This window comes from Dama dama, chromosome 1 (genome assembly GCF_033118175.1).
Source record: "Dama dama isolate Ldn47 chromosome 1, ASM3311817v1, whole genome shotgun sequence".
In the NCBI taxonomy this organism is placed as follows: Eukaryota; Metazoa; Chordata; class Mammalia; order Artiodactyla; family Cervidae; genus Dama; species Dama dama.
This window is the reverse complement of record NC_083681.1, coordinates 47,391,175-47,403,504: the sequence shown is the minus strand read 5'-3', so window position 1 is coordinate 47,403,504 and position 12,330 is coordinate 47,391,175. Positions and strand designations below refer to the sequence as shown.

Sequence of the window (12,330 nt, the reverse complement as noted above, 5' to 3'; positions counted from 1 at the left end):
GTCAGGTCTTATCTTACAAAAGGAGCAAGCTGATGCTGTCTTCATTTAGATAATGTATCTATGATATTTTGTCCAAAAAAAAAAAAAAAAACAGAGGAATCCAGTGGGGAGAAATAGGATCATAAGCAGAGACTAGACTTCTGAAAGAAGGATAACACATAAGGAAACTCAACAGGAGTTCTCAGCTCATCACTCTTGTGATAAAGGGTAAGCATATTTCCTCTCTGTGTAGGAAGCTTCCCAATGAGAATGTTATGGTTCTTCTATCATGTTCTTCCATCTTTTAATCAAGATTGAAAATCTTTTCTCCTATTCTTACTCAGAATTTCAGACAAAATTTTTGACATAGAGAATTGCTGAACTGGAAGAGGTGAGAGTTAAAGTCCAATACAACATTCCTTATACAGAAAAGAAGCCTGAGGCTCATAAAGAAGTGAGCGTGAAAATGATGTTTTGATAGAACTGAAGCCATGTTGAAAACTCCATGTTTCCAAAGAGGTATTCTTCCATCTTTCTCTGAACCCCAACTCTAGTGATTCATTGAAAGCCAAACTGATATAAAAAAACAGCACACTACCATGTCTCATTGGGAAATGTCAAAACTTCCTTTATCAACCACCACCAATTTCTACTATGCTATCTTCAACCGCTCCAACTTTATGACCTTCACTTTGATGGGCATACCTGGCTTAGAGTCCCAGCACTTGTGGTTATCTCTTCCTTTCTTCTCCATGTTTTTGGCTATCCTCATCAGCAATGGTGCCATCCTTTTCATGGTGGCCAGGGAGCCCACACTTCACACACCAATGTACCTGCTCCTGGCTCTGCTGATGGTGGCTGACCTTATATCCACTCTGGCTCTGTTGCCTAAGCTCCTCTGCCTCTTCTGGTTCAATGATCGGGACATAGCTGTCAATGCCTGTTTCACTCAGATGTTTTTCATCCATGGAACATCCGTGGTACGATCAGCCCTACTTGTTGCGATGGCCTTTGACCGATTTGTAGCTGTGTGTGGGCCACTACGCTACAGCACAGTTCTGAGCCATTCCTCAGTTGGACGCCTGGGACTGATGGCTTTAGCCAAGGGGGTGATTCTTATCCTGCCCATGCCTCTTCTACTGCAGAGGTTGACCTTCTGCCACATGGTCATTCCTCATACCTACTGTGACCACATGGCTGTGGTGAAACTGGCCTGTGATGACACCAGACCTAACCGGATCTATGGGCTCTTTGTGATTCTGCTTGTGGTGGGACTTGATTTGGTGCTCATTGGCTTCTCTTATGGTCTCATCCTGCAGGCCGTGATACGTTTCAATTCTCAAGATGCCATCTGCAAAGCCCTTAACACCTGCTCAGCCCACCTCTTTGTCATCCTTATCACTTATGTGCCTGCACTCTTCTCTTCTCTCACCCACCGCCTTGGTCACAATATCCCACCTCACATCCACATTCTTCTTGCCAATCTCTATCTTCTTCTACCCTCAATGTTCAATCCCATCATCTATGGCATGAAGACAAAGGATATACAAGTCAAGGTGGCCAAATGTCTGTGCAGAAGACATTCATAGATTATACATCCTGATAACGTACCTGAGAGTAAGTGAACCATGAGGACAATTGTATATACCTTTGCCCAACCATCCAAGATTCAGTTGTATCTCCAGATGAACTGTGCTAAGAATAGACCATGAAGGAGTGTTTATGCATGTGTTAGTTTATATGAAGAACAAATATGATTGCACTTTCATTGATTTGTAAACTAGAAAGGGGAAAGCCTAGGATATCTCTTTCTATGTCTGGTTAACACTATCACTCTTATTGCATGGGTCTCTTTATAATTTTTATATATGTGTTCATGTTTGCTAACTGCAGACAAAATTTTTCTGTGAATGATCCAAGATAAACTTTTCCTATCTTGGTGGAAAGTTTGTATTTGTTTCAATTTTCTATTTCTCTAATTCTATGTCTGTTTCTAAATAGTATTGTATTGCTGCAAGGGACCTGACATACTCATTATCTGAAATATCACTTAATGTGTAATGTTTCTGAATTTTTTAGTGCAATGGACCAAGAGGGTACTGTGCTTAGTGAAATAAATCAGAGAAAGGCAAACACATAGTGCTATCACTTATCATTAATGAATATCATGAATGACTGTAGCAAAACAGAAAGAAATGTAGAGAACAATATAGTGGTTACCAATGGGGAGAGGGAAGGGAGGAAGGGTAAAATAATGATAGGGGATTAAGATGTATAAAATAATAATTACAAGATAACATAGTGCAGCACAATATTTTATAATAACTTTAAATTGATTTAATCTATGAAGATATTGAATTACTATGTTGCACATCAGAATCTAATATAATATTGTAAATCAACTATATTTCAATAAAACAATTACTTAAGAAACAGCAATGAAAGAGATACACTTTGATAGTTTACAGTGAGTGATGTCAGATTTGTGATTTCTGAAGTAGATTTAGCTTCAGGACCAACAACCAGGCTTGATCACTCAAGAACTTTTGTGTAACAGTTTTATTAAAGTGAAAATGACAGGAAGCTTCTGACATAGACATCAGAAGGGGGACATTCTCTGCCCCCCTCACTAGTCTCCAGAAAGGGAATTATATACTTTTTCAGTTGGTTGTTACAATAAATCAAAAGAATGTCTCAAGGTTGTAAAGATCTTACTAGACCTCCCACAATTTACATTTTAAGATGGCAGGATTAGAACTAATAATAAAAAGATCTTACCAGACCCACTCTCATAATATACATTTTAAGATAACAGGATTAGTCAGAAGGTTCTCAAGAAGGAGAAATGTGTCCTCAAGCAGGATACATTGTTGTTATATAATCCTACTAAGACTAAGGAATGTAGAAAAAAAAGTTTGCCCTTTCCTCCTCGCTGAGAATTTCAGACCCCTATCTCCTTGAGAGCCCCAGACACTTTTCTCCTCATCAGGGACCCTAGACTTCTTATCAGCCTGTCTAGGAATTGACTCTCTCAACTTTAATGGTCCACCTCCCAGAGTAATGGAAATAAAAACAAAAATAAACAAATCAGACCTAATTAAACTTAAAAGCTTTTGCATAATGTAGGAAACAATAAGCAAGGTGAAAAGGCAGTCTTCAGAATGGGAGAAAATAAAAGCAAACTAAACAAATGACAAAGAATTAATCTCCAAAATATACAAGCAGCTTATGCAGCTCAATTCCAGAAAAATAAACAATGAAATAAAAAAATGGGTTGAAGAACTAAACAGTCATTTCTCCAAAGAAAACATATAGATAGCTAACAAACACATGAAAAGATGTTCTCTGTCATCACCAGAGAAATGCAAATCAAAACCACAATGAGGTACCATCTCAGGCTGGTCAGAATGACTGCCATCAAAATGTCTACAAATAATAAATGCTGGAGAGGATGTGGAGAAAAGGGAACCCTCTTACACAGTTGGTGGGAATGCAAACTACCACAGCCACTATGGAGAACAGTGTGGAGATTCCTTAAAAAACTGGAAATAGAACTGCCATATGACCCAGAAATCCCCCTGCTGGGCATACACACTGAGGAAACCAGAGTTGAAAGAGATACATGTACCCCAGTGTTCACTGAAACACTGTTTACAATAGCTAAGACATGAAAGCAACCTAGATGTCCATTGGCAGTTGAATGAATAAGGAAGTTGTGGTACATATACACAATAGAATATTACTCAGCTATAAAAAATAATGTATTTGAGTCAGTTCTAATGAGGTAGATGAAACTGGAGCCTTTTATGCAGAGTGAAATAAGTCAGAAAGAGAAACACCAATACAGTATACTAATGAAATATATGGAATTTAGAAAGACAGTAACAACAAAACTATAGGCAAGACAGCAAGAGACAAGGATGTAAGAACAGACTTTTGGACTATGTGGGAGAAGGCAAGGGTGGGATAATATGAGAGAATATCACTGAAACATGTATATTGCCATATGTAAATTAGATGACCAGTGCATGTTCAGTGCATGTAGCAGGGCACTCAGAGTTAGTGCTCTGGGACAACCCAGAGGGATGGGGTGGGGAGGTAGGTGGGAGGAGTGGTCAGGATGGGAGGACACATGTACACCCATGGCTCATTCATGTTGATATATGGCAAAAACCATCACAATATTGTAAAGTAATTCAGTTCAGTTAAATTCAGTCGCTCAGTCACATCTGACTCTTTGCGAACCCATGAATCCCAGCACACCAGGCCTCCCTGTCCATCACCAATTCCTGGAGTTTACTCAATCATGTCCATTGAATCGGTGATGTCATCCAGCCATCTCATCCTCTGTCGTCCCCTTCTCCTCCTGCCCCCAATCCCTCCCAGAATCAGGGTCTTTTCCAATGAGTCAACTCTTCGCATGAGGTGGCCAAAGTATTGGAGTTTCAGCTTCAGCATCAGTCTTTCCAATGAACAATCAGGACTGACCTCCTTTACGATGAACTGGTTGGATCTCCTTGCAGTCCGAGGGACTCTCAAGAGTCTTCTCCAACACCACAGTTCAAAAGCATCAACTTTTCAGCACTCAGCATTCTTCACAGTCCAACTCTCACATTCATACATGACCACTGGAAAAACCATAGCCTTGACTAGATGGACATTTGTTGGCAAAGTAATGTCTCTGCTTTTTAATATGCTATCTAGGTTGGTCATAACTTTCCTTCCAAGGAGTAAGTGTCTTTTTATTTCATGGCTGCAGTCACCATCTGCAGTGATTTTGGAGCCCAAGAAAATAAAGTCTGACACTGCTTCTACTCTCTCCCCATCTATTTCCCATGAAGTGATGGGACCAGATGCCATGATCTTAGTTTTCTGAATGTTGAGCTTTAAGCCAACTTTTTCACTCTCCTCTTTCGCTTTCATCAAGAGGCTTTTTAGTTCCTCTTCACTTTCTGCCATAAGGGTGGTGTCATCTGCATATCTGAGGTTATTGATATTTCTCCCGGCAATCTTGATTCCAGCTTGTGCTTCTTCCTGCCCAGCGTTTCTCATGATGTACTCTGCATATAAGTTAAATAAGCAGGGTGACAATATACAGCCTTGACGTACTCCTTTTCCTATTTGGAACCCGTCTGTTGTTCCATGTCCAGTTCTAATCATTGCTTCCTGACCTGCATACAGGTTTCTCAAGAGGCAGGTCAGGTGGTCTGGTATTCCCATCTCTTTCAGAATTTTCCACAATTTATTGTGATCCACACAGTCAAAGGCTTTGGCGTAGTCAATAAAGAAGAAATAGATGTTTTTCTGGAATTCTCTTGCTTTTTTGATGATCTAGCAGATGTTGGCAATTCGATCTCTGGCTCCTCGGCCTTTTCGAAAAACAGCTTGAACATCTGGAAGCTCATGGTTCATGTATTGCTGAAGACTGGCTTGGGGAATTTTGAGCATTACTTTATAAGCATATGAGATGAGTGCAATTGTGCGGTAGTTTGAGGATTCTTTGGCATTGCCTTTCATTGGGATTGGAATGAAAACTGAACTTTTCCAGTCCTGTGGCCACTGCTGAGTTTTCCAAGTTTGCTGGCATACTGAGTGCAGCACTTTAACAGCATCATCTTTCAGGATTTGAAATAGCTCGACTGGAATTCCATCACCTCCACTATCTTTGTTCGTAATGATGCTTTCTAAGGCCCACGTTCCAGGATGTCTGGCTCTAGGTGAGTGATCATACTATCGTGATTATCTGGGTCATGAAGATCTTTTTTGTATAGTTCTTCTGTGTATTCTTGTAAAGTAATTATCCTCCAATTAAAATAAATAAATTAAAAATAATAAAGACGAATCTCAAAAAGAAAGAGAAGGAAAGAAAGAGATACACTTTAACCTTCTTCTCTCCCTCCATGAAAGCAAACAATAAGTTTCTCATGTCAGAATGACAACCTCCTCACCAGAGAGGATACTGGGGCCAAGAAACCTGTATAAAGAAATATTATTCCTTTTCTAATCTACTACCTCAAGCCTACACTCTGTTTAGATTCCTCATTAATTATTTCAATTTCTTTGTCTTATCAATTCCTCACAGATTTATAGTTTGCTTCTCTAAATGTATAAAACCTGCTTGCTTTGCATTTATTAAGTTCTGCTTGTACAAAACTTCAATGTACATGGATTAAATTTGTTTCATTTTCTCCTGCTAATTTTTATATATCAATTTTATTATTCATCTGGCCACAAGAACTCAAGAAAAAAAGAAGGGGCAATTTCCCCCTCTCAAACTGTAGTTTAGACTATCCAAGCTGACACATTATAGCACTACTGTAAGCTCCATAGAATGCACCACTTGGTATTGTTACCAAGAGTGAATTAGACCCAGTGAAAATAGGACCGTGGTTTTAATGGAGGGGAGCTCTCTAACAGTACAGTTTACTGAGATTTGTTGTGTAGTCACTAAATCCTGTCTAACTCTTTTGCAACCCCATGGACTACAGCCTGCCAGGCTCTTCAGTCCATTGGATTTTCCAGGCAAGAATACTGGAGTGGGTTGCCATTTCCTCCATCAGTAGATATTCCTGACTCAAGGGTTGAACTGGCATCTCCTGCATTGGCAGATGGATTCTTTACCACTGAGCCACCTGGGAAGCCCTCACTGAGATTAGTACAGTTGATAAATTCTCAGCAAGGAACAACAGGAGATAGAGGTTTAGTAATGTTTAATGTATAAGACTTCTTAATGTAATTACTTCATATGGTGAAAAACTGCCTTTAGCATTCACATCTCCTAGATACCAGTATAATTTCCTATTGAATGCCTTTACCAGCTTGCTATATCATGCTCAGGTTTAAAAAGAAAAAAAAAGGCAAGTGTCTAACAAAGCCAATCACTGTGCAACTGTCTAACAGTGGCCAGTCTGGGGACATGTGCAGTAAATCCTCTATAACAGTGTAGTCTCAGGAAAAAATTAACAAGGCAGAATGAATCTGAGATAAACAGGGAGATGTAAAAGAAAGCATATCCATCCTGGGAACCTTGGAAAATTCAGCTGCATTGGAAACAGGGATCCAGGTCAGATAACCAAAGCACTTGTACCTGCAGTGCTTTAAAATGTTAGGTACCCTTAGATAAATAGTCCCATCTCTGAGAGGTGGAGAATTAGAAAGAAAACAAAACAAAAATAGAGAAAGAATTCCAAGGATACAGATTATTAATACTTATTTCCTGACTCTTCAACAAAAACCTCTAGCTTCACCTCTATAGTTTGACCTGATTATCTGGAAAAGAAAAGCTTGGATGTTCAGTTTCCTAGGAAACACAGATGTTCCCTAGATGGCTTTGGCCATAAACACAGTGCAATTCACCTAACTCCCAAGTGGGACTGTGAGATGGTTTTCATCAGTATAACAACCTCTGAGCTCAGTATTCAGATAGTTGAAGGTGGGAGACTAGTCATGTTCTTTCCATCTTCCGAGGATATTTCTACAATGTTGTGCCTTCTCTTCTCTGCTGTCCTGGAGTTATGTGAGTTTGAGCTAGGTAAAGATTCTAGGAAAGATGTTTCTTAGCCCTCAAGAAAAATCTTTCTGTGCAGATGGTGATGGAAAATTTACTTCACAAAAGGGAAAGTGAGACTTAGGATGGAAAGGGGATTTTGCTAAATAACATCTCTATGTAATCTAATTTGGAGTTTGTTCAGCAGATTTCCTAAAATGGGAGTTTTCATTTGGCATTAAGCCCTCTAGTTGGAAAGGGGAACTGAGTGGGGGAGCCTTCAACAGAGCAAGTAGCAAGTGATGTATTAGGCAAACCAGAGAAATGGGAGGCATTATGAAGTAAATTCAAGACCTTTACTAAAAACTAATTACTCACTAAGCACTTGAGAGGAATGTGTGTGTAGTGACACTCTGCAGAGGTTAACAACAGTATATTGGGCAGGGGGATCAGCAGAACCTTGTTGATGCCATTGACTTCTTTCATGTTTCATGGTCTTGCAGTTGCCAGAGCTACCCTGGTTTAGCTGTCCTCTTACACAGACAGAGTGACAGGCTTTGATTTGTGCTGTAGTTTCAGGCATGGAAAGTTTTCCCCAACCTACCTTTCACCAAATGGTGATGTTGGAACTTTTATCTTACTGAGGGCATTGGCTTTAACATCACAATAAGAATTGGATTAGAAATTTTGTCAGAAGGCCAGGTTCAAACTGAAGTGTGAGTAAGAATGACCCCAAATATTTATCAATATCATAAAATATTTTATGTAAGAGATGGTGTGGGTTGAGGGTTTATTCCTGTGATCTAGATGAGATGATAGTGGGAGAGAGTGACATGATAAGAGGACATGATGTATGAAGGTGGTGGTATGCATAAAGATAGGGATTCCTTAGAAGGAAACTACAGGGACTACAGGTCATGTTCACTTGCATCAATCACATTATGAGCCAATCTAGTCAGGTGATCTGAGTCATACGTGATAAGTCCAACTTCTACAGGAAAAAAGTCATAAGGCATGAAGCCAGTGACTTAAGAAGTAGGAAGGAAACTCAGAGAACAGTCCTCAAATTAAGCGCCCGGGCTAAGGGTGAGTGAAATTGTGAGAGACTGAAAGCTTTAGGGATGTCTGGCATAAACTAAGTGGTCGGGGAGGTGCCGTGAGCAGAGGTTTTCTGCTTTCACAATCTGACTCCAGCCCTGCTATCCATGTTGAGCACTTGACATTAGCTCACTGAGCAAATCTGTGTCATAAAAGTAAGAGCTGAGGACATATAGTGTAGCTGAGATCAGACTGGGAAGCTGTTTTCCAGTCTCCAAATGATTGTCATTTAACTGTAGAGATCACACGGAAAACAGTTATAAACAATATGTATTTTGTCAGTAGGTTTACCCTCTAATTCTTATTGTATAAATATTCAAGATAAGATTGCTGCTGCTGCAGCTGCTGCTAAGTCGCTTCAGTCGTGTCCAACTCTGTGCGACCCCATAGACGGCAGCCCACCAGGCTCCCCCGTCCCTGGGATTCTCCAAGCAAGAATACTGGAGTGGGTTGCCATTTCCTTCTCCAATGCGTGAAAGTGAAAAGTGAACATGAAGTCACTCAGTTGTGTCCGACTCTTAGTGACCCCATGGACTGCAGCCTACCAGGCTCCTCCATCCATGGGATTTTCCAGGCAACAGTACTGGAGTGGGGTGCCATTGCCTTCTCCGTAAGATGAGATTAGATTCTAATAAATAGTAGGTTAAGGAAATTGTGTTAGGATATGAGGTCACTGACCTATTAATATGAAAGCAATGGTAATAGCAAATGACATTGTTTAGTGAACACCTTCTATGAGTCACACACTGTAAAAGGTGGTGTTCTTTACATTTCAACATCCTTACAAAGTATTATTACCATATTCCAGACCAGAAATGGAAATATGGTCTTAGAGGAAAATTGACTTGTCCAAAGCAATACTATCAGTAAGAAATTTGTTCCCAGTTATATGGGCCCCAAGCTCTTTGTGTGTGTGTGTGTGTGTGTGTGTGTGAGCATACCTTCCAGCTTTAAAAGTTCTAAGATTCTGTATCTCTAAAATATTCCTGCCTATTTTAAAAAACATGAGATGGCAAAAAAAAAAAAAAACAAAAAAATCTAGATTATACTGTCACTTGAATATTTGGTGGAGAGCTAGAGAGCTCAAAGCACATAAATAATGTTCACATTTTTGGAACAGTAAAAACTTTTACTTCAGTGAGTTTTAATTTAGGAATGAAAAGATCCTAAGTTAAATAGATCAGAACATCAGATCTTTGCTATCTCTGCCCCCTCAGATATAAGTTCATTGGACAATGTGTCCAACAATACTCTACATAAATACCTAATGTAATAAGCCATATTTATACATCTTCTGTGGAGGTCATGTAGTTTATTGGTCTTGACCTGTTGATAGAATAGGGCTTCTCACCAACTTTGTCTCCTCTTAATCCCTATGTTTATGAGAATGAACAACAACAGTTGATGTTACACATTTGGGCTATCTGGTATCTCTTAAATTCATCCACTTTGTAAGGAAGGATATTCTATGAAACCAAAATAAAACAGTTTCTTCCCTGATTTTTCTTATCCTGTGACTACACACATGTAGCATCTGGTCTACTAAGGAATAGGAGAGTTTACTTCTCTTGTCTTCTGTTAAATAGAAATGTGGAGTAAGAAAGAGAAGTGTGAGTCCAGCTCATTCATATCCCTGTTCTGTGTTGTTTCCTTAGGTGATGTCATACTGTGTGAGGGTTTCTGACCCGAGAAGATGCCCAGTCATCTTGGCCAGACCATGGAGTCTCCTAACCATACTTCCCTGGACTCTTCTGTTTTCGTACTCACGGGCATCCCGGTCTGGAACAGTCCCACCTGTGGCTTTCACTCCCTGTGTGCCTCCTGGGCACAGCCACAGCTGTGGGTAACATAACCATCCTGGTCATCATTGCCACTGCGCTGGCCCTGCACAAGCCTATGTACTTGCTCCTGTGTATGCTTTCAACCGTTGACTTGGCTGCCTCTTTCTCCACATTTCCCAAGCTCCTGGCCATCCTCTGGTGTGGAGCCGGACGCATATCTGCCTCTGCATGCCTGGCGCAGATGTTCTTCATTCATGCTTTCTGCATGATGGAATCCACTGTGTTGCTGGCCATGGCCTTTGATCGTTACGTGGCCATTTGCCACCCACTCCGCTATACCACTATCCTCACTGACACCATCATTGCCTGCATTGGGGTGGTAGCTATGGTGCGAGGTTCCATTCTCATGCTCCCATGCCCCTTCCTCACTCAGCGCTTGAGTTTCTGCCAAAGCCATGTGATCCCGCACACCTACTGCGAGCACATGGCTGTAGTGAAGCTAGCCTGTGGAGACACCAGGCCTAATCGTGTTTATGGGCTGACGGCAGCACTTCTGGTCATTGGGGTGGACTTGTTTTGCATTGGTCTTTCTTATTTCCTCATTGCACGAGCTGTCCTTCGCCTCTCATCTCATGAAGCTCGGTCCAAGGCCCTAGGGACCTGTGGTTCTCATGTCTGTGTCATCTTAATCTCTTATACACCTGCCCTCTTCTCTTTCTTTACCCATCGCTTTGGCCACCATGTTCCACTCCACATTCACATTCTTTTGGCCAATGTGTATCTGCTCTTTCCACCTGCTCTTAACCCTATGGTATACGGAGTTAAGACCAAAGAAATTCGGGAAAGAGTTGTCAGAGTGTTTCAAAAGGGGCAGGGAACTGGACTTAAGGCATTGGAGTGACCTAGGAGTATAGAAGGAACTTAGTCCATATGGTAATAAGCTTTTCAAGATTAAACTGTCCTTAGTGTTTGATACTGGAATATTTGATACTGGAATAACTTAAGGTTATGTTGGGTTACAGTATTTTCTAGACCATTCTAAAGCATAAGAAATCACAGTGAAGGTCAAGTTGGTTCATCATTGTTAATTTTCATCTAAGAAAGTATAACATGGTTAGAGGAGTTTCGGCATAGTCATCGGAACTTTCCTCGCTACCTGGCCCTCTCCCAGTTCTGCAGGCATGAATTTCTAGCCTCATATTTTAGGCAGGTATATTACTCTCAGAAAGATCAAATAATAGGACATTATACCATTAAAGAAATTAGAGCTACAAGGGACTTATGTGCTTTTGCATTAATGCTATATTTCTCCATTAGAACTTGAAGGCAGGAACAGAAAAAGGACTGACCAATACTCTCAGTTTTAGCAAGTGGCAGATCAAGGGCTTGAAACCTAGACTCCTAAAACAGTAAAACCTTCATGGATGAGGGCACGACATAGGTAAGGAAGAGTTGTTTCTCAACTTGGAATATTCATCTCACAGATAAATTTCTGAATCCCATCTCTAGGGATCCAACCTAAGTCCAAGTGACCTGGAAATCATTCTGGGACAAAGGTTTCTAAATATTATTATGCATTCATATAACTAAGAGGTCCTTTCAGAGATCATTGACTCGTAACTCTGAACCTAGGAGTCACTTGCTCTAACTAGTTGGGATAGGAAGTCTTAGCCATTCATTCATACATTTATGTAGAAGGAAAAAAGCCCCAAGTTGATTTTAATCTTTCAAGTTGATTTAATCTTTAGCTAACAAAATTTAGTGGAAAGGTCTTAATTGCATATTTGAAACTGGGCTTGGAAATTGTTACTGTACAACCTAAGTCTTCTGCTTTTCAAAAAGAATAACTTCAGACAATTGGCCTGACACGTTTAGCTGATAAATTAATTTTTAATTGTGAATTTATTAATAGTACTCATTGTCTGCTTGTCAACCTCTCAGTTCACCATCTCATGCTGTTAGGTGGAAGAGACACAAAATTCCCTG

General features: G+C 40.3%; 2 protein-coding genes across 2 annotated transcripts; both read left to right on the top strand.

Moving 5' to 3' along the window:
• The first annotated feature begins 644 nt into the window (after positions 1-644).
• LOC133045820 (olfactory receptor 52P1-like) lies at positions 645-1,568 on the top strand. The gene has a single exon (XM_061128758.1). It carries the CDS (start codon positions 660-662, stop codon positions 1,566-1,568), a length of 909 nt encoding a protein of 302 aa, XP_060984741.1. The 5' UTR covers positions 645-659.
• Positions 1,569-10,256: 8,688 nt separating this feature from the next.
• On the top strand, positions 10,257-11,245 carry LOC133053567 (olfactory receptor 52P1-like). The gene is given in 2 exon segments (XM_061138147.1): positions 10,257-10,332; positions 10,335-11,245. Coding segments are annotated over 2 exon segments (987 nt in total).
• Positions 11,246-12,330: the final 1,085 nt, after the last annotated feature.